The sequence below is a fragment of the Trachypithecus francoisi genome, unplaced genomic scaffold (genome assembly GCF_009764315.1).
Source record: "Trachypithecus francoisi isolate TF-2019V2 unplaced genomic scaffold, Tfra_2.0 Lachesis_group12, whole genome shotgun sequence".
NCBI lineage: Eukaryota > Metazoa > Chordata > Mammalia > Primates > Cercopithecidae > Trachypithecus > Trachypithecus francoisi.
In genome coordinates, this window is record NW_022681457.1 from 31,844,224 (window position 1) to 31,866,608 (window position 22,385).

General features: G+C 38.7%; 2 protein-coding genes across 9 annotated transcripts in view; one reads left to right on the plus strand and one right to left on the minus strand.

The window, feature by feature from the left end:
* Nucleotides 1–12,625, minus strand: part of LRRC40 (leucine rich repeat containing 40) — a 65,504-nt gene extending 52,879 nt beyond the window's left edge. For both annotated transcript variants that reach the window (XM_033225263.1, XM_033225264.1), the window contains exon 1: nucleotides 12,344–12,625. In XM_033225263.1, the coding sequence (XP_033081154.1) occupies nucleotides 12,344–12,494 (151 nt within the window). In that variant the 5' untranslated portion in view covers nucleotides 12,495–12,625. The remainder of the gene's footprint in view (nucleotides 1–12,343) is intronic.
* SRSF11 (serine and arginine rich splicing factor 11) overlaps nucleotides 12,602–22,385 on the plus strand; it is a 49,046-nt gene continuing 39,262 nt past the window's right edge. For 4 of the 7 annotated variants that reach the window (XM_033225266.1, XM_033225268.1, XM_033225269.1 and 1 more), the window contains exon 1: nucleotides 12,602–12,734. The gene's annotated coding sequence lies outside the window, so the exon portion shown is untranslated. The remainder of the gene's footprint in view (nucleotides 12,735–22,385) is intronic. The other 3 variants (XM_033225267.1, XM_033225270.1, XM_033225273.1) reach the window with 1 other exon arrangement.

A 22,385-nucleotide genomic window follows, 5' to 3' on the forward strand; every position in this document is an offset into this window, starting at 1 on the left:
ATATTAGATAGATACTCATACAGATATCTGAGAGGGAGTTGTGTCTCAAATATATACAAAATCTTGTTACCCAAGAATAAAACCCTATTAAAAAAAAAAGACAACAATTGGAACAAACAACAGAAGATACACAAATGGCTAAGAGGTGGTAGAAAAGATGCTAAACATCATTAGTTTTAAAGGACATACAAATTAAAACCACAAAAAATTATGCTAACACAGCCACAAGAATGGTTAATATTTAAAAGATGACAACACAAAGTGCTGGTAATGAAGCAACTGAATCTCTCATATGTTGCTAGTGGGAAACAGTTTGATGAATTCTTATGTTAAATAAACACTTTCTGGGATTTTTTGAGACAGGGTCTCACTTTCTCACCCAAGCTGGAGTGCAGTGGCACGATCCTGGCTCACTGCAACCTCCGCCTCCCAGGTTCAAGCAATTCTCTGCCTCAGCCTCCCGAGCAGCAGCTGGACTTTCAGGCATGCGCCACCACGCCCAACTAATTTTTGTATTTTTAGCAGAGGCGGGGTTTCACCATGTTGGCCACACTGGTCTCAAGTGATCCACTCGCTTTGACCTCCCAAATTGCTGGGATTTCAGGTGTGAGCCACCATGCCAGGACCTATACTTACTACTAACTACTACACAACACAGCAATTCCATTGTCAGGTATGGATTCAACAGAAATGGTATGTCTACACAAAAACTTATACATGAGGCACAGAGATCCACCACCTTATCTCACCACTGCCCAAGACACAGACATGCCTTCTGTTTATAAGACCTATGAAATGTTTCTAAGAAAAAAAAAAAGGACTATACAAGAAAGCTTATAGCAATTTTATTCATAACAGCCAAAAACTGGAAACCACTTAAATGTCCATCAACAGGTTAATGGATAAATTGAATTGTATACACAAATGGACTATTACGCAGCAATTTTTTTTTATTATTACTATACTTTAAGTTCTAGGGTACATGTGCACAACGTGCAGGTTTGTTACATATGTATACGTGTGCCATGTTGGTGTGCTGCACCCATCAACTCGTCAGCACCCATCAACTCGTCAGCACCCATCAACTCGTCATTTACATTTATGCAGCAATTTAAAAAACTGCTGGGCGTGGTGGCTCATGCCCATAATTGCAGCACTTTGGGAGACCATAGCAGGAGGATCATTTGAGCCCAGAAGTTTGAGACCAACCTGGGAAAAAGAGCAAGACTTTGTCTCTATTAAAAACAAAAAAATTAGCCAGGCATGGTGGCATACACCATGAGTCCCGGATACTTGGGAGACTGAAGCAGAAGGATCACTTGAGACCAGAATTTTGAAGTTGCAGTGAGCTACGATTGTGACACTTGCACTCTAGCCTGGGCAACAGAGGGAGACCCTGTCTCAAGAAAGAATAAAAAAAGAATAACTGATATAAACAACATGGATGAACCTCAAAAATATGATTCTAAACAAAAGAAGCCTTAAGCGAAAAAGAAAAAATAGCAAATGTAATATTTCGTTTACATGCAATTTTAAAAGAAGTAAAATTAATCTACATTGACAAAAAGCAGATCCGTAGTTATGTGGAGCCAACAGTAGGACTGACAGTAAAGGGGCACAAGTAAACTTTTAAAGATGTTGGAAATGTTCTATATCTTGATTTTAGTACTGGTTACATGATGGTATATATTTGTCAAAACTCATTGAACTGTACACTTAAAATGGATGCAACATACTCTTTGTAAATGACACTTCAATAACGTTAACCCCAAAGAAGGATAATTTTAAAATATAGGTGATATAACACATCAAGGCAATTCTATGGGGAAAATATACACATATAATATATATCACAGGATAGATACAATATCCTTAAGCCGCACGGCTCAACAGAACTTTCTACAATGACGTAAATGCCCTACATCGGCACTATTCAATAGGATAGCTACTACTAGCCACATATGGCACTTGCAATGTAGTTAAAGTAACTGATGAACTTGATTTTTAATCTTATTTAATTTTGATTATTTAAAATTTAAAAAGCCAACACGACTACAGGTTTCCACAATGGACAACATGGTCCTAAAAAATAGTGGGGGGAAAAAAAGATTTTTTTTTTTTTTTTTTGAGAGCCTGTCACCCAGGATGGAGTGCAGTGGTGTGATCATAGCTCACTGCAGCCTCGAACTCATGGCTTCAGGATGCACCTCCTGCCTTCATCTTCCAAGTAGCTGGAACTATGAGGACTACAGGCACGTGCCACCACATCCAGCTTATTTGTAAATTTTTTGTAGAGACAGGGTCTCATTATGTTGCCCGGATTGGTCTCGAACTCCTGGTCTCAAGTGATCCTCCCACCTTGGCCTCCCAAAGGGCTGGGATTATAATCATGAGCAATCACACCTAGCCCCCCAACCCCCGGCTTTTTTTTTTTTTTTTTTTTTTTTAGCAAACCGTCTTACTCTTTTTTTCCACTGACAACAGCTAACTATAGAAATGAGGACTCACAAATGGGTTGATCACAGAGAACTACCTAGTCTGGGGAGAATATTTATGATACGGGTGGATAAAGAGACAGAGTAGAAATAAAAAACATGCTTAAAATGGTGTTTGCACAGAAGGATGAAAGAATGTGGCTGGGCACAGTGGCTCATGCCTATAATCCCAGCACTTTGGGAGGCCAAGGCAGGTGGATCACCTGAGGTCAGGAGTTCGAGACCAACCTGACCAACATGGTAAAACCCCATCTCTACTAAAAATACAAAAAAAAAAAAAAAAGAAAAAAAGAAAATTAGCTGGGCGTAGTGGCAGGTGCCTGTAATCCCAGCTACTTGGGAGGCTGATGCAGGATAATCTCTTGAACTCGGGAGGTAGGGGTTGCAGTGAACCAAGATCACACCATTGCACTCTAGCCTGGGCAACAGAGTGAGACTCCATCTCAAAAAAAAAAAAAAAAAAAAATGTAGCCAGTAACCTGTAGGAGCAATAAACCATGAGATTTAAAAATCTTTTTGACTTTTTTGGACAACTTCATAGATACAACGATCACCCACGGTAACGACAGTAATTATTTCCTTAAGGCAGAAAATCATGTCCAATTCCCATTAAGGTCCATATCCTAGCCTATGTCAATTCCTATCTTCCAAAAAACAGTAAACATGTTAAACTATGAGACACGGTATGGTATCTCAGACAGACCACTGATCTAAGAGTCAGGGACCTAAGGCTGTGGTTTAAACACTGCAACTAATTATATTGGTCAGTAACCTAATATGGCATTCTCTGGTCCCCAGTTGCCTTGTTGATTAAATGAGAGGTCCCCATTGACACTTAAATGCTAGAACCTAACAACAGTAGTATAAAAAGGGTTATGCTAGGTTTAGGGTAGTATTCTGATGATAACAGCTTATCCTACAAATGTTATTCACTGAACTGTCTACCCAATTATGAGTACTTTAAAAGAATAAACCAAGAAATCAAATCACTATGTAAAAAATCAGGGAAAGCTCATCGATAAACATTCCAGTTTTCTCCACAGTAGTTTATTCATGGCCACCAATGGACTCATACATTAAAGAACCCCATATTGGCAAAGCACAATACTGCACTGTCACTTTCAGATAATCTTTAAATTTTAATGAGAAAAAATACACACAAATACACACCCCAAAGACAAAGAGTTATATGAAAAGCATCAACTTAGTTGCAGCTTGAGTTTGACTCAAAGGGATATATCTTTGTGATTTAGACCATCTGAGCCATTATTAAGTTAGAAAGCATAATGGGAACTGTTCTATCCTGAAGTCCATCAAGGACACTGTAAGAAAAATGAGACAACGTTTAACATATGAAAAGGAAAGTATTTTTACCAATCTCTGTGAGAGAAAAACATACCCAAATTTATTACTTTGAGTACCTTCACCTTTATGATGAAGATAAGCCTTAATAAAACTGTAATTCCATTTTTCCCAGTCTGTTTTTTCCTATGACAGTATCTATGACAGAGGACATTCACTTGTTATCTAACTCCTCCTTTTCCTCTCCTACTCAAGAAAACATATTAAAATGCAGATGAGTGAGCTGACATTAATAAAGGAATAATTTAAATTTGCACTAATTTATTAAAAAAGCTGACATTGGTAATAATAACTTGACATATATATCTCAAGAGGTTGAGACGTTAAGTTCAGAACAATTATTTTAATGAATCAAGAAACAGGAATACGACTTTCAATTAACTATCTAGTTCCTTGTCTTGTAATCCAAACACAAAGACTTCCTTAGATTTTAATAGACGAAAGATTAAATGTTAACCTTAAGATTCTGGCACATATATATACACATGGGTATGTGTGTATGTATACATGTGTGTATGTGTACATATACATATATACATATATATGGGCTTTCCTCTTGCTTTAATTTCTAACAATTGTTTAAGAATTAGCTTGTTTTAACAATCACCTCACCTGGAAGCACAGTTTTTTTCTGGAATTATTTGTTATTAAAATATTCTGGATACTTTAGTTAATTTTCATTAGCTATTTAGAAATATCACAATAAGTTCCATTAAACCACTAGTAGTCAAAATACAGAATCAAGCTAAATAGTAAAGCAGAACATGGATTATACAGATTTAAGATGGCTATTTAAAACCTTGAAAATATACAGTTTGTGTTAAACTTTTTTTTTATTTTTTGTTTTTGGAGACAGGATCTCACTCTGTCACCCAGACTGGAATGCAGTGGCCAGATCACAGCTCACTGCAGCCTCGACCTCCCCGACGCAGGTGATCCTCTTGCCTCAGCTTTCCAAGTAGTTGGGACTACAGGGGTGTGCCACCATGCCCGGTTAATTTTTTTATTTTTAGTAGAGATGAGGTTTTGCCTTGTTGCCCAGACTGGTCTTGAACTCCCAAGCTCAAGTGATCCACCTGCTCTGGCCTCCCAAAGTGTTGGTATTAAAGGTGTGAGCCACAGCACACCTAACCCTGTGTCACACTTTTTATTCTGTCCCAACAAACTATATGTATTGAATAAGGCAAATTCTCATTACTCTAGAACAGTAGGTTTTCTTGATGATTAGGTGCCCTAGACCTAATTACTTAATTACACAAATAAAAGGTAACCAAACTGCTCTCTTCAAGATAAGGCAGGATAGTCTTACACCCATATTTCCCTTTCAAATAATTAGTTTCCAAGCTAATTTAACTGGCTTGTTTAATGAATTATCCTCTTACCAATTTGCCTTTCCGATCAACAGTGCAGTTTCCATTAGAATTTACAGTATTCTTTTGTTCCAAACTCTGGCACCTTTTACTTTTCCTCAGTTTTAGATAATCATCCAATAACATTCTTGCACTACTGTTCTGCCATGGTCCTGCAGCTGGAAAGCAACAATCAACACCTCCTTTACAACCCCATCTTCATTTTATCTAGTCCAATGAAAAAGAGCTGCAACACTGAACCAAACTGACAATATATTCTCATGCTGCTGCTCATAAAAAGAGCTGTCACTTACATGTACAATATTTTCCTTTGAAGTTGGTCATTAACAATTATTTCTATTTGAGAATATCTTTCTAAGTAAGTTATAGAACTGACACTCAGAATTATTACTTAAAAATTGCCAACAAAATTTGATTGTTTAAATATTAATACATATTAATTATAGTAGTCATAATATGGACTATTATACAGCCACTAAAAATAAGATTTTTCAAGTGACAATGAAAATGTACAATTAGAAGTCAGAAAAACAGGAGTCAGTACAATTCTAAATTTGTTAAAAATAAAAAATAGGGCCAGACACAACAGCTCATGCCTGTAATCCCAGCATTTTGTCAGGCTGAGGTGGACAGGTCGCTTGAGCTCAGGAGTTCAAGACCAGCCTGGGCAACATAGCAAGACCTCATCTCTAAAAAGAATATAAAAATTGGCCCAGCATGGTGGCACATCCTTGTAGTCTCAGATACTGGGGAGGCCGAGGTGGAAAATCACTTTTGAGCTCAGGAGGTCAAGGCTGCAGTGAGCCATGATCTCACCACTGCATTCCACCCTGGGCAACAGAGTGAGATCCTGTCTCAATCAATAAACTAAATTAAATAAAAAATAAAAAATAGTAAAATTATACATAGTCTCTCTCTCTCTCTCTCTCTCTCTCTCTCACACACACACACACACACACACACACACACACACAGAGTATTAGAAGAAAAATCTCTACAACATTTAACAATGATTAACCCTGGTTGGCTTCTCCACTTTTCATCCTTTTCTCTATAGATTCTAATCTTTCCACAGCAGACCTGCTTTTATAAACAAGAAAATAATAAATATTATTTATTTATGGTAAATGGTATTTTTCAAAAAAGAACTAGAGCCTACAAAAAGAAAGTACAATTTATCCTTGCACAATATGTGATTGAATTGCATAGGTTCACTTACATATGGATTTTCTGCTGCCTCTACCACCCGTGAGAAAGCAAGACCATCCCCTGCTTTTCCTCCTCCTCCTCAGCCTGCTCAATGTGAAGATGATGAGAATGAAGACCTTTATGATGATCCACTCCACTTGATGAATAGTAAATATATTTTCTCTTCCTTATGATTTTCTTAATAACATTTTCTTTTCTCTAGCTTACTATTATAAGAATATAGTATATAAAACCTATAATATACCAATATATGTTAATTGACTATGTTATCACTAAGGCTTCTAGTCAACAGTAAGCTATTAGTAGTTAAGTTTCAAGCAAGTCAAAAGTTATACATGGATTTCTGACTGCACAAGGGAGTCAGTCCCACACCCCCTGAATTATTTAAGTGTCAACTGTATACCTAAACACCCCAAAGAGTAACCAGGTTTCACTTATGGGTAAATGTTAATACCTTCAAGACTTACTCTACCTAAACAGGTTTAGGAAGAGTAAATCTCTTTATCACTGTACTGGACTGGGTTAGCAGTCTAGTAAACAATACTATCAGGGTAATAAAATCTCTCACTGCCCTTGTACGGCTTCCATTAAGAAAATTTCTATTTAAGGAGGCTACCATCTAAGAGCAAGAATCAACAGAATTTTAACTGTTTTTCATTATATATGTAAAAATTAAAGACTATGCTTTGTTTTCCCAATGTAGAAATATCAGGAATGGGGTCAGGTACAGTGTGGCTCACACCCACAATCCCAGTACTTCAGGAAGCCAAGGCAGGAGGATTGCTGACACCAGGAGTTTGAGACCAAGCTGGGCAATACAGCAAGACCCCATCTCTGTGAAAAATTTAAACATTAGTGGGTCATAGTGGTGCATGCCTGTGGTCCTAGCTATTTAGGAGGCTGAGGCAGGAGATCACTTGAGCCCAGGGGTTCAAGGTCTAATAAGCTAGTATGCCACTGTACTCTAGACCAGTCGACAGAATGAGACCCTACCTCTAAAAAAAAGAAGGAACAGAAATGACTCTACTTTACAAATATGACTATGTAAATGTGGAGAGAGATAATTAAAGTATAACATGAAAATTTAATTATTATTTAACAAGTACAATTCTTAATAATAAATAAAGCTTATGTTAAAACACTTATGAGACTATGAATTATTTGAAGGTGTCATTAATCTTTATTTCCTCTAGAACTATATCTGGAAGAAATATAGATAGTAGATAAACAATAAATGCCATTTGAATAAGTATCTGTGTAACTCCCTATAGCATATACAATAGTTTCATATTTATCTCATACATTTCACATAAAATATCTTATATATACATATGTATAGAGGGAGAGAAAAAAGAGAGAGAGCATGCAAGAGAGAGAGCAAGGGAGAGAGCAAAATCTGAAAGAAGCCATGTTTTAAAATATCTTTTGGGCTGGGCATGGTGGTTCATGCCTATAATCCAAGCACTTTGGGAGGCTGAGGTGGGAGGATCGCTTGAGGTCAGGGGTTCGAGACCAGCCTGGACAATATAGCAAGATCCAGTCTCTACAAAAAATAAAAGTAGTAGCTGGGGCCGGGCGTGGTGGCTCAAGCATGTAATCCCAGCACTTTGGGAGGCCGAGACAGGCGGATCACGAGGTCAGGAGATCGAGACCATCCTGGCTAATACGGTGAAACCTCGTCTCTACTAAAAAATACAAAAAAACTAGCCGGGCGAGGTGGTGGGCGCCTGTAGTCCCAGCTACTCGGGAGGCTGAGGCAGGAGAATGGCGTAAACCCGGGCGGCGGAGCTAGCAGTGAGCTGAGATCCGGCCACTGCACTCCAGCCTGGGTGACAGAGCGAGACTCCGTCTCAAAAAAAAAAAAAAAAAAAAAGTAGTAGCTGGGTTTGGTGGCACACACCTGTAGTTCTAGCTACTTGAGAGGCTAAGGAGAGAAGATGGCCTGAGCCCAGGAGTTTGAGGCTGCATTGAGCCACAATTGAATCACTGCCCTCCAGCTTGGATGACAGAGCAAGACCCTGTCTCTAAAAAAAAAAAAAACTAAATATATCTTGAATGTAATTCATAATTTGAGGTACTAATATTTTGGGGTAAAAACAAATATAATAAGACTTTTTTTAGATTAACATACATTAAAAATACAACATGCAAGGAATCAGTACAAGGGACAAGTTAGTAAGTTTATCAGAAAAGAAAAGAATAATCACTTTCTGCAATTACTTTTGACTGGGTCAAAAAACACCTCTGCCGCATTTATCTAGGCTTTATATGATACAAAATTTAAGAATCATAACCAACAAGCCACCAGTCTATTTATATCTGTCACTTATTCATTGAATAATCAGTTGCTGAGCAGAAACAAGTGACATAAAAAGACAACTATGATCAACAATAAGGAAATGAGCCCAATTAAAAAACGGGCAAAAATTAATAGACACCTCACCAAAGAGATATACAGATGGTAAATGAGCATATTAAAAAATACTCAACATCATATGTCACTAGGAAATACTAAATTTAAACAATAAGATAACACAATACACCCACTAAAATGGTTAAAATCCAAAAACCTGATCATACCAAATGCTGGTGAGAATGTGGAGGAGAGAACTTTCATTTATTCCTTGTGGAAATGTGAAATGGTACATATTAGTAGTCTGACAGTTTCTTACATGGCTCAGTCTTATATGATCCAGGGATCATGCTCCTAGGCTCTTATCCAAATGAGTTGAACATATATCCAGACAAAAACCTGAACATAAATGTTTATAGCTGCTTTATTCATAACTGCCAAAAACTGGAAGTATCCAAGATGTCCTTCAAAAGGTGAATGAACAAAATGGTACATCCATACAATGGAATATTACTCAGCAATAAAAAGAAATAAATGATTAAGTCATCAAAAATACATGGATAAACCTTAAATGCATATTGATAAGTTAAAAACTCAGTCTGAAAAGGTTACGTACTGGTATGATTCGAATTAAGAGACATTCTGGAAAAGGTAAAACTACAGAAACAGGAAAAAGATCACTGGTTGCCCACAGTTCAGGGGAAGATGGGTAAGGAATGAATGGGTAGAGCACAGGGGATTTCTAGGGTAGTGAAATTATTCTGTATGATACTCTAATGGTGGATACAGAACATGCATTTGTCAATTTCACGGACCTGTACAATAGTAAGAATGAACCCTAACAAACCTATGAACTTCAGTTAATAATAATGTATCAATATTGGTTCATCAATTATCATAAATGTACTATATTAATGCAAGATGTTAATAACAGAGGAAACTGTAAGCTGGAGACAGAGGGTATATGAGAATATAATGTACCATCTGGTCAACTTTCATTAAAATAGTCCTTTAAAAAATTTTTAAGTATGGTTTTTTGGGGGGAAGGTAATTTTTGTTAGTGTCATTATTATTATTATTTTAGAGACAGGATCTCACTCTCTTCCCCAAGCTTGAGTGCAATGGAACAATCATAGCACTCACTGCAGCCTCCAACTCAGGCTCAAACAATCCTCCCACTTCAGCCTTCCAAGTAGCTAGGACTACAGGCGCATGCCACCATGCTCATCTAATTCTTTTATTTTTTTGTAGAGATGGGGGTCTCACTATGTTGCCCCAGGCTGGTCTTGAATTCCTGGCCTCAAAGCGACCCTCCTGCCTCTCAATTTCCCAGAGTGCTGGGATTACAGGCATGAGCTACTATCATCATTAAAGCATACGATGCTGAAGAGGCCACAGAGTAAATAGTTAAGCGAAAGATTTAGAAAGGCTTTTGTATGCTGTGCTAAAAACCTTACCTATACTGTATCTTCTGGGCTATGGGAAGTCATTAAACGTTTTGAGTGATGTAAGATCTGTTTGGGAAAAAATGACTCTTGGTAATGATACTAGGATTCAGAGTGTAAGGGTAGTTTTTGTTGTCGTTTATGGACAGGGTCTCACAATATTGTCCAGGCTAGAGTGCAGTGGCTATTCACAAGTGCAATCATAGGGCACTACAGCCTTAAACTCCTGGACTCAAGTGATCCTCCTGCCTCAGCCTCTGGAGTGGCAACAGTGAGATGTAAAGTAAAAACTCCAGGAAACCAATTAGAAGGTTACTGCCATGATAACAGCAATGGTGAATTTTTACTGTGTACTTTTTATGTACCAGGCACTTTACTTCATTTTATCTCATTTAAACCTTAATAGGTCCTGTTACTACTCCTGCATAATAAATGAGAAATTAGGGCACAGAGTGATTAACCATCTCAATGTTATGTGAGCAAAGATAGGAAGATAAGAAGCATGACCCTGTAACGAACTGCAAATAGTTCAGAATTACAGTGGTTTGCCTATTAAAGTTTCAGTGACAAGTGATGAAACTGAAGGCTACATACAGCCAGACAGGGAAAGACCTTCTATATTATAGTAACAGGGATTCCTTTTTTATATATAAGCTACAAATACCATGAGTTTCTCCCATTTATATTTTTCCCTCCTATGAAATACTGTTTATTCACTCATTTAAAATCATTTTATGTACCAGGTAAGTGTTAGGTTCTGGTTATACAACAATAGCCTAAGCAGTTCTAATCCATATCATCACGGACCTAAGAGTCAGAATCCACGTGCTCTCTTAAAGTTTAACAGACTAAACCACCTGAGTCTAGTCAATAAGTACATTCCAGTACACCACTTATGATCTGAGAATACTCATTCACTTACTTATTGCTTCCACAATATTTAATAAGACTCTACTATGTACCAAGCACTATTTTCAGTGATAGAAATACAACAAAGCACAAAACAAAGCTCACTAACTTCATGGTATTAATCTTTTGGTTGGAGGGCAGAGAAGACAAAAAACATAAATGATATAAATTCTAATAGTGATAAATACTGTTAAAAAATTAGGTAAGAGAACAGAGTGTTAGCATGATAGTTAGGTATGCAAGTTTAGAGAAAAATGTTTCAGGCTTTGGGGAAACCAAGTATATATATATATATATATATATGCACAACTGTAGTTTGAAAATGCATATGTTCCCATGGATCAAAAACTCTTTTAGGTGGAGTAGGGATTCTATGTCATATGTCCTTTCATTCATTCAGCAAGCATTTGCTTGCCTAATCTACTTTATACATGTCACAATAAGAAAGCAATCATTAGAAGGAAAATGGAAAGTTTTAATCAGTCTTAAAACCTAAATATAAACGAAGAAAAACATTACAGGAAGAATGCTCTATTTCTCCATCTCTCCATTCCCCTCCCTCTCCCTCTTACATACACACGACAATCAGAAGAGCATCTGACCATTCATTCATGATATTCAGATTTGTGCTTGTTGGTCTTTAACAGGTTTCTCAAGATGTCCCCACATTCAAACACTCTGTGTGGCATCTATCCTGATCTTCAACTCAGAAAATATACTCATTATTCCTTGTAATTAGGACTCTGCACAGTTGCATACAGAAGAGCGTCTCGGCAGGGAACAGTGCAGTTTCACAAAAGGGCCGATAAAATACATAATTTTGGCTTTGGTAATTGCCCTTGAAGATTAAAATAAGAGGAGGAAAATAAGAGCCAAAGAAACAAAAGATTTGCCCGTGATTTGATAGCTAGTTTCGTCACATATTATGTTGCTCATCCCACAGAATGTGAGAATCCCAGAAAGCGCCCCGTTTAAATTTAGACCGTATTTTTAGCAGCGTCCCTTTAACAGAGATTGCGGGAACCTGGGAAGGAATTGAACTGGGCTGACCAAACCGGTCGAAATGAGCACAGGGATTAGATCAGAGCACAGAAATTCTGGCTAGCAATCTGAGAAAGCGGCCAAAGCCAGCCCAGAGAAAAGGGAGGTTTCCTGGGCCAAAGGCAGGAGACACAATAGGATGGTACCTCTGGGTCTTACCTTCACTGAGGTTTCTACCCGACAGGTTTAACTGGCCGCTCTTCCTCGCTGCCTTCAATAGCCCTTGGGGTACCGACGTACCGCAGTCTCTTCCAGCGGCTTTGAAACCAGCGCGGGGATCCTGCCCCGCTATCCGCTTCAGGCGCGACATGTTCAAAGTCCTAAGTCCGGAAGCTGCAGCCCCGCCCGTGACGCTTAAAGGTGGCGCCGCTGGGATGCCACGCCCCTTTCGTGAGCGCGCGCTCTGTGCGCCTGGCTCGCGGACTCGCGCTGGGCCTTCACTCTCTGAGGCGCAGTCCAGATGTCGTCAGCACCAGCCCCTGGGCCGGCGGACAGAGAAGCCCTTTCCGTTGCCGGTGCCGGCGTAGCGTCCTGGAATTACTTCGCTCAAGTAAGTGCGTTTGACAGGCTTAAGAGGGGTTTTTGGGTCTATTGTTTAAACTGTTACTGCGACTCTACCCTTCTCCTCCGTGCTTCCACCGTGGCGAGGGTGTCGGGAAAGATAACCCTCTATTCTCCCCTCTCCTAGTCTGAACGTGGGCCTGGACTAAAAACTTGAGATCTGGGCGCGGTCGGCAGCCTTTCTGGACCCCAGCCTGTGTTTGTCGCTTGTGGTGGTGGCGCCAGACCTCCGGCGTACGGAGTAAAACAAATTTTCTGTTCTTAGGGCCTGTACTCTGATACCATTCTCGTTGTATTGAGGGTATATAGCCCACCCAGCAAAGGAGGTAATGTGAAGTGGAAGAACTGGCAACATAGAGGACAAAAACAAAAATCCTTAAAATGTAGTAAATGTTCTCTGTATCAGACAGTTTAGGGAGACAGGTAGTGGTACAAGCTTTAGTGAAGCTCAAGACAACTTGGATTTTTGAGCCCCCAAAAAACAAGTTCAAATCTCAGCTGCTTCTTTACTTTAGAAACTGTTAACTTTAGGCAGTTTACTCAACCGCTTTTAAAGCTCATTCCTCTTTTTCATTACTTTGGGGATAATTCCTACCGCATAAGGTTTTTGAAATAAGTGAAGATAAAGACTTGAATCTTGAGCTCTTGGTAAGTCCGGAATAATAGCAAATGAAAATTTTGTTCAATAAGTCGGTGTTTCCTAGGAAATTAAAGTTTTCATCTGAAATGTACAACGTATTGATTCATTCAACAAGTAATTATTAAGTTTCATCCTACCTAGTATGTACTATCCTGGGTGTTAGACTTTTCTTTTTTTTTTTTTTTTTTTTTTGAGACGGAGTCTCGCTCTGTCACCCAGGCTGGAGTACAGTGGCCAGATCTCAGCTCACTGCAAGCTCCGCCTCCCGGGTTTACGCCATTCTCCTGCCTCAGCCTCCCGAGTAGCTGGGACTACAGGCGCCGGCTACCTCGCCCAGCTAGGTTTTTGTATTTTTTGTTGTTGTTGTTGTTGTTGTTGAGACGGAGTTTCGCTCTGTCGCCCAGGCTGGAGTGCAGTGGCCGGATCTCAGCTCACTGCAAGCTCCGCCTCCCGGGTTTACGCCATTCTCCTGCCTCAGCCTCCCGAATAGCTGGGACTACAGGCGCCCGCCACCTCGCCCGGCTAGTTTTCTGTATTTTTTTAGTAGAGACGAGGTTTCACCGTGTTAGCCAGGGTGGTCTCGATCTCCTGACCTCGTGATCCGCCCGTCTCGGCCTCCCAAAGTGCTGGGATTACAGGCTTGAGCCACCGCGCCGAGCCTAGACTTTTCTTTTGCCTGAAATGATTTTGTTTTAAAAGCGTATGCCAGGCCGGGCGCGGTGGCTCAAGCCTGTAATCCCAGCACTTTGGGAGGCCGAGACGGGTGGATCGCGAGGTCAGGAGATCGAGACCAACCTAGCTAACACGGCGAAACCCCGTCTCTACTAAAAAATACAAAAACTAGCCGGGCGAGTTGGCGGGCGCCTGTAGTCCCAGCTACTTGGGAGGCTGAGGCAGGAGAATGGCGTAAACCCGGGAGGCGGAGCTTGCAGTGAGCTGAGATCCGGCCACTGCACTCCAGCCTGGGCTACAGAGCGAGACTCCGTCTCAAAAAAAAAAAAAAAAAAAAAAGCGTATGCCAGGGAATACCATTCTAACCCCCATCAAGTCTACTGAGGATTGGTAGAATAGTTGAAAGCTAGGATGAAGTCCCTTTGACAAATTCTTCATCACGCACTTTTACCTGAGTCCAGGTTATTGCTACCTGTAAAATTCGGTTTTTAACTCTACCCTTTTTGTTCTTAGTTCTGTAGAGTCTTTTACAGTTATATCGAACAAGAGAAAGTTACCAATAGTCGTTACCCTGCAAAATAAGCAAAGAGTGGTTTTTGTCTTGATTTTTTTTTTTTTTTTTTGGAGACAAAGTCTCCTTCTATCGCCTAAGCTGAATTGCAGTGGCGTGATCCCGGCTCACTGCAACCTCCGCCTCCCAAGTTCAAGTGATTCTCCTGCCGCATTCTCTCCAGCAGCAGGGATTATAACCGCGCACCACCACGCATGGCTAATTTTTGTATTTTTTAGTAGAAGCGGAGTTTCGCCATGTTGGTCAGGCTGGTCTCGAACTCCTGGCCTCAAGCGATCCGCCCAGTTCGGCCTCCCGAAGTGCTGGGATTACAGGTGTCAGCCACTGTACCCAGCCTGAGTTTTAAAGGAAAACGACCATAGCAACTTTTGCAAGGTTATTAATGAGGTCCCTGGTCAACTTGCCTTCACAGTAATGGTAATAGCTGCCTTATTGGGCCCATACCAAGCTCAATGCTAATAATACCTCTATTTGCTATTTCTTATTTAACACAGTGACTAATTTTGCAGATGAGGAAATTGAGGCTAAAAGGGGTAAAGAAACTTACCCAAGCTCACAAGTTTCTCTGAATAGCACAACCAGGAATTTTAACCTAGATCTGTTTCCAAAACCTTTTTAATCACCATGACTTGCCTAGTGGCTGTTCATAATTCCCAACTTGCTTTTTTTTAATCCTGCAGTCATAGTAAGAGACATTTCAGTTGTTTTTAAGAAGATTTATTTATTAAAGAACCACCTTTTTCTCTTTTGTAGGAAGTAACAACCTACCTTTGGGGAAGTAACAACCCACCTTTGGAGAATTGAATTGCTCGAGTACAAAATTTTACAGTCACCACGCCTCCCCCTACAGTAGATTCTTCTTTGGTTCTTTTTTTTTTTTAAGAGACCAGGTCTCACTCTGTCACCCATGATGAAGTACCATGGTGTGATCACAGCTCACTGCAACCTCGAAATCCTGGGCTCAAGCGGTCCTCCCACCTCAGCTTCCTGAGTAGCCATCACACCACCATGCCCAGCTAATGGTTTTTTTTTTTTTGTAGAAACGAGTGTGTGTTGCCACGGTTGGTCTTGAACTCCTGGCTTCAAGCTATCCTTCCATCTAGGGCCTTCCAGAGCACTGGGACTATAGGCATGAGCTGCCTCAAGCAATCCTTCCATCTAGGGCCTTCCAAAGCACTGGGATTATAGGCATGAGCCGCCACACCCTGCCTAGTTCAATTTATTAAAAAATAACAACAAGGTATAATTTTTTAATTTGTTGTTCTTGAAGTTAAATATTTCATTATTGACATTTAATGATACTGTATTAAAACATTGTTTCATCTTGTATAAGGAAAGTATATTCTGTTAATGGCAAAGAGTAATTCTGAAAAAAAAATCCCGGTGGCCATATGCTTGTGGTAAACTCTAATAGATATAAACTGACATATGTAAGAATGTACTAGTTACTGTAATACAATGTGTGGTGTGTGCTGTGTGTGTGTGAGAGAGAGAAAGAGATGGAGTCTCGCTCTGTCACCCAGACTGGAGTGAATGGCTCAATCTTGGTCACTGCAACCTCCACCTCTCGGCTTCAAGTGATTTCTCGTGCCTCAGCCTCCCAAGAAGCTGGTATTACAGATATGTGCCATCATACCTGGCTTATATTTGTGTATTTTTTTAGTAGAGGCAGGGTTTCACCATGTTGGCCAGACTGGTCTCAAACTCCTGGCCTCATGTGATCCACCTGCTTCGCCCTCCCAAATTGCTGGGATTACAGGTGTGAGCCATCGCACCCAGCCTGCTATATTGTATTTATGTAGTAAGTGCAGATTGAGCAAGTTACAGTGAAAATTATTACCTCATGCAATAGAGAAAATAACATGTTTTGTCTCAAATTGACGAAAACTGAAAGCTAATCAACTTCAATTGAGCTTCTTTATGAAAAAGTAGTTATAAATACTTATATGAGAATTAACTCCATTTCAATTGTTTTAAGGAGAATACATTGAAAGCAAAAATTCTAACTCTTTTCCAACACTGGCATTTAAGTCAAAGTATTTGCTTTTTTAGAAAAATTGACTTTATATACATTACCAAAATAATACGAAATGAATGTCTCCTGTGTCAAGGCTGCAGACTACTGCACAGCTACCTTTTGTAATGGAATTGTCTAGCTAGTATTTATTATATTCATTTTATTTATGTGATGAAAGCCTTCCCTCTTCAAACTTCTTTGCTAAATGCAAAAAGAAAGTGAAGAAACCAAATTTATGTTAAACCTAAAAATCACATTGGCCAAAGGGTACTGTTTTGTTTCATAACAGAAAGCAAGACTGTTATCAAAGCATAGCACAGCTTGTCTCTACCATTAAAATTTATAAAGACATAGATAAAAAGTACAATTGATGGGATGAATTATTGAAGTCTGAAATTATAGTAAAAGTAAATTGAGTTAATTTGTGCAGATTTGCAAGCACATTTGTTTATAAAATGGAGTCAAGTAAGAGCAAAGTGTATTTGTTTAGCAGACATTCTAGGAAGTTTCTTTTTGTGTAAAGTAACAAATTTAGCCTATTTCAAATTGTATTATGTTTATCTTTCAGAATATTGCCTTATCTGTGGGGGCTGCTATCTTATGGTAAAAGTTATTTATTGAGAGAACATTTTAGCTTTCTTTAAAAATTTAGACTTGCAATTTCACATTTGTTTTCCCTTCAGGCCTATCATTGCCAACTTTAAAAGTAGTTAGGAAAGGACATTCTTTTTTGTTTGTTTTGCCTTTTGTTCTGAGACAGAGTCTCACTCTGTTGCCCAGGCTTACTGCAGGTTTGACCTCCCTGGCTCAAGGGATCCTCGCACCTCAGCCTCACAACTAGCTGGGACTACAGGCACCTCACTTTTTTTTTTTTTTTTTTTTTTTTTTTTGGTAGAGATGAAGTTTTGCCATATTGCCCAGGCTGTTCTCAAACTCCTGGGTTCAAGCAGCCCACCTGCCTTGGCCTCCCAAAGTGTTGGAATTACAGGGATGAGCCACGATGCCTGGCCAAGAAGACATTCTTTTCCTTTCAGTGAAGGCAGTACATATTTTGCATTTTATTGATAGTTTCAAATGTGGCTTTGAAATTTGTATTATGTTGTTATTAGAGTCTTATATGGTCATTTTTTCTAATGGAGAAAGTGCATTGTCTTTGGAATAATGCATTTGTATATTCTTTGTTTTCTCTGCTTCTCTTATATACTTTTGAATCATGAAACAGCTTGCTCTAGGAGATTTAATATTTGATTCTAATATTTTCTGTCCCCCCCCCCGCCCTTTTTTTTTTTCCCCAAGATAGAGTTTCACTTTGTCACCCAGGCTGGAGTGCAGAGCTTACTGCAGCCTCAAACTCATGGGTTCAGGTGATCCTCCTGCCTCAACCTCCACCCCATGCCCCCCAGTAGCTGCGACTGTAGGCTCATGCCACCACATCCAGCTAATTGTTTAATGTTTTATAGAGACAGGATCTCCCCATATTGCCCAGACTGCTCTCAACTCCCAGGCTCAAGCAATCCTCCCACCTCAGCCTTCCAAAGTGCTGGGATTGGCCAGGTACGGTGGCTCATGCCTGTAATTCCAGCACTTTGGGAGGCGAAAGCAGGCAGATCCCATGAGTTCAGGAGTTCGAGACCAGCCTGGGCAACATCTTGAAACTCTGTCTCTACAAAAAATACAAAAATTAACTGGGCGTGGTGTGGCATGCACTTTTGATCCCAGCTACTCGGGAGGCTGAGGTAGGAGGATGGCTTGACCCCAAAAGGTAGAAGTTGCAGTGAGCTAAAATTGCTCCACTGTACTCCAGCCTGGGCAACAGAGCGAGACCCTGAGGGGCTGAAATTACAGGTATGAGCCACCACACCCAGCTCTCTCTATTTTCAACACAAAAAAATTTTAATCCCCGGGTTTAGGAAAAATTTTTTTTCCTCTTATATGAGGGCTTTTTTTAAATGTTTTATTTACTTGAACGTGGAAGAATTAGTAAAAAAAAAATTATCAAAAATGCTTTTAATTTGGGAGTTTTCCAGTTTATCTCATTATATTATAAAAAGAAACTGAAACAAGGGTGGTGGTAAACCAATCCTGCTTATGTCATTTTCAAAAAAGCACTATAATACTGAGATGTGTTTATTGGTTGTTTTTAAATCAGCTGGAAGTGTTTCCTATTATTCACAGCGATTATTACTCCTAACCTTTAAAAGCTAGTGCAGTATTCTTGCTCTGTTTTCCAAGATTAATGTGTTCTCTGACTTAAAGTCTCAGATTTTGTATTAATTGTATGGATTTTATTTTTTTTTTTTTGGCTTTAAACTAGTAAAGTAATACACAAGTAAAGTTAGGGCACCAAACACTATCTTTATGTTAACACATACACTACTGAGTAAGTCTGTTTTAAAAACAATTTCAATGAAAATCCACTATTTTTAAAATTTTACTTTTTATCCACCCTCTCCCCACCCACAATTTTGTTCAGTTGGATTCTGCTTGCAATTTCATTTACTTTAAAAAGGGAGATACAGTAAATGTTTATAATTGGCAAATACAGTTTATATAGCAAAGCTTGCCTACAGTTTTAATAAGACACAATATGGTCTCTGAGACTTGATCCTTAAACATCAACTTAAGGAGAAAAATCTGAATAATTTGGTAGTTTGTTAACAATCACAATCAATAGATTGTTAACTTAAAATTTGATACTTAGATTTCTAGACCACATATTTATACTCACAATTTGGTAAGTGCTAGTTTAGCTTTCAGAATACCTTCAAGACTGCTCACAATTTTTTTTCTACTTGAGGTTTTTTTTTTCCATCGTTTGCAATATCACAGTTACATATACTTAAATATTTTAAAGGTATGCATCATTGGAGTGTTGAAATACTAGTGGACATTTAAATACTTGGTACCTATGATGCAAATCTGTGAACCCAGCCATCATCATTCTAGAGGTACATGTTTTTCACTCAACACTAAATTTATCAGCCATCAATACAACTTTATGGCCATCTTAGAGGTGCTGACATTTTTGCTTTTCTTTTTAACTCATTTCCTAGAAATATTACATCTCTACCATCTCATCCCTCCCCTAAAATAATTACTTAATCATTATCTCCAAGTGCTTTAGACTTCAGCCTGAGCTAATTGTGGCTTGAAACTAACAACAGTTTATTGTTTCAAGTGCCTGGGGTGGCAATTGGGGGAAAGAAACATGGCCCTTAAAAACTGCTTACTGTACTTTATTTTTAGGAACTAAAATTGTTTAATTTTAGTAAAATTGTGAGTAGTATTTTACTTTTTAAAAATTTATGCTTTGGTTATTTGATAGTATTTTTGTTCTGACCCATGTCATGGCACTTTTAATTAATTAATGTTTATTTATTTATTTATTTATTTATTTTTGAGATATAGTCTCACTCTGTCACCAAGGCTGGAATGCAGTGATGAGATCTTGACTCACTGCAACCTCCACCTCCTGGGTTCAAGCGATTCTCCTCCCTCAGCCTCCCAAGTAGCTGGGATTATAGGCACACACCACCACACCCGGCTAATTTTTGTATTTTTAGTAGAGTAATTTTGTATTTTTGGGGTTTTGCCATGTTGGCCAGGCTGGTCTCGAATTCCTGACCTCAGGTAATCCACCCACCTTGGCCTCCCAAAGTGTTGGAATTACAGGTGTGAGCCATTATGCCTGATTTTAATTTAATATTAATCAAAGATAGGTGCAGTTGTTTTGTGTCTTTTATATTGGTGTCATGTTTGCATTGCAGTAGCCTATTTAAAGAGACGGGGTATCTAATAATGGTATAATTCTTATCTTTATTATAACTTAACTGTTTATAGGGTATGTTCTTATTAATTTAATTTTGACAATAATGCTGTAAAGTAAGACAAGTATTACTGTTGTTAGTCATCAATTGAAAAGATGAGGAAAGCCAAGTGTGGTGGCTTATGCCTGTAATCCCAGCACTTTGGGATGCCCCGGTGGGAGTTCAAGACCAGCCTGGGCAACATAGGGAGACCCTGTCTGAACAAAAGTTTAAAATATTAGCTGGGTGTGGTGGCGTGAGCCTATAGTCCCAGCTACTGGAGGGGTGGGGGTAAGGGGCTGAGGCAGGAGAATCACTTGAACCCATGAGTTTGAGGCTGCTGTGAGCTCTGCACTTCAGCCTAGGTGACAGAACAAGAGCCTGTCTCAAAAAAAAAAAAAATTAAAAAGAAAAGATGAGGAAATTGGAGAGTTGGAAACTGACTTTCCTATAATGACAGGTAACATTTGTTGGGTGCCTATGTGTTGGGCACTCTGCTGAGTGCTTTGTATTCATATTTTTAATCTTAGAACTTTAAATGGCATCATTATCCCCATTTTTCACATAAAGGACACATTAGCTCATGTGGCTAATTAGAGGAAGTATTTATTACAGTAGATGAGAACACACATAGGGGAGTAGAATTAGGGAGTAGAATAGAAGCCGCTTATGTTTTTTACAGTCATATAGTTTGAGTATTTAGCATTAAACTTACTGCTTTATAATTTTTAACATGCCACAAAAAAACCTATTTTAAAATGTGAAATCTAAACAAGAAACTGTTCTCACTATGTAAACTAACTCTCCTGAGTTATATCTTTCGTGTGAGTTTAAATTTTTATGGATTTATTATGAGAAGACATAGTAGGAGACAGTACAACATAGTGGAAATACAGGCTTTGGCGTGAGATGTAGTACCTGGTTTGGTTTTTTTAATCCCTGCTCTACTATTACCTGCTTTATATGTTAGACAAGTTGCTTAACTTTTCTAAGCCTTAGTTTCTTTATTTGTAGAATAGTCATTATAATAGTAATTTATTCTAAGCATTTGTATTAGTAGTCTCACTTATTATCCTCATAACAACCCCAATGAGGTGGGCATTATTATTACCCTCTTAGTTTAAATAAGGAAATTGAAGCACCAAGTAATGAACTGAAGTTCACACAATTATCTTAATTGGTAGAGCCCCTTCAGGTTGACTCTAGGGCCTGCATTATTAATCACTCCAGCACCTTTTAAGTGTTATGAGGATTGAAGGTCGTTTTAAAAGCATTCAATTAATGTAATTCAGCCTTATTAATGAAATGTACTGATTTGAGTACACTTTCATTTTTTTTTCCAGTTTTAAGTAAGTCTTTAAAAATAATTTTCCTCCATGAAGAGAAATTTAATTTTACTGCATGGGGGAAAAAAACCATAAAAGGTCAAATGGTGCATGTGTTTAATTCCTTGATTACGAAAAGCTAGTATTAAAATGCATGAAACTATTAGAGGTAAAGATACATATAACTCTACTGGATATTTTCTTGCATTGAAGTTTTTTTTATTTTTTAAGATTGTGAAGCATTCCTTCCAATGGCTTTTTGTCAGTTAAGACTCCAAAAGAATCTTTTATAACATAGAAGATAGTATTGAGTAATCAGTGTCTGGAGCTTCCCCAGCCAAATGTTTCTTTTGAGCTGATTAAATAAAAAAGCCAAGCAAATCTGTACAAATAAACTGATTCTGATTTTCCAAGCAATACATGTTTACTATAGCTGAGAATACTGTGCATAGGATGCAAGCAACAGTACCTTAATTCTCTGACTACTACTTTTTCCCTCTATGTTAATCATAAAACAAAGCTGTGAAAAATGGTCACAGATAGATTTTTACCTATAATTTTTGGGTGTTCACAGACCCTGCTCTGTCAATTTAAAAACATACATACAAA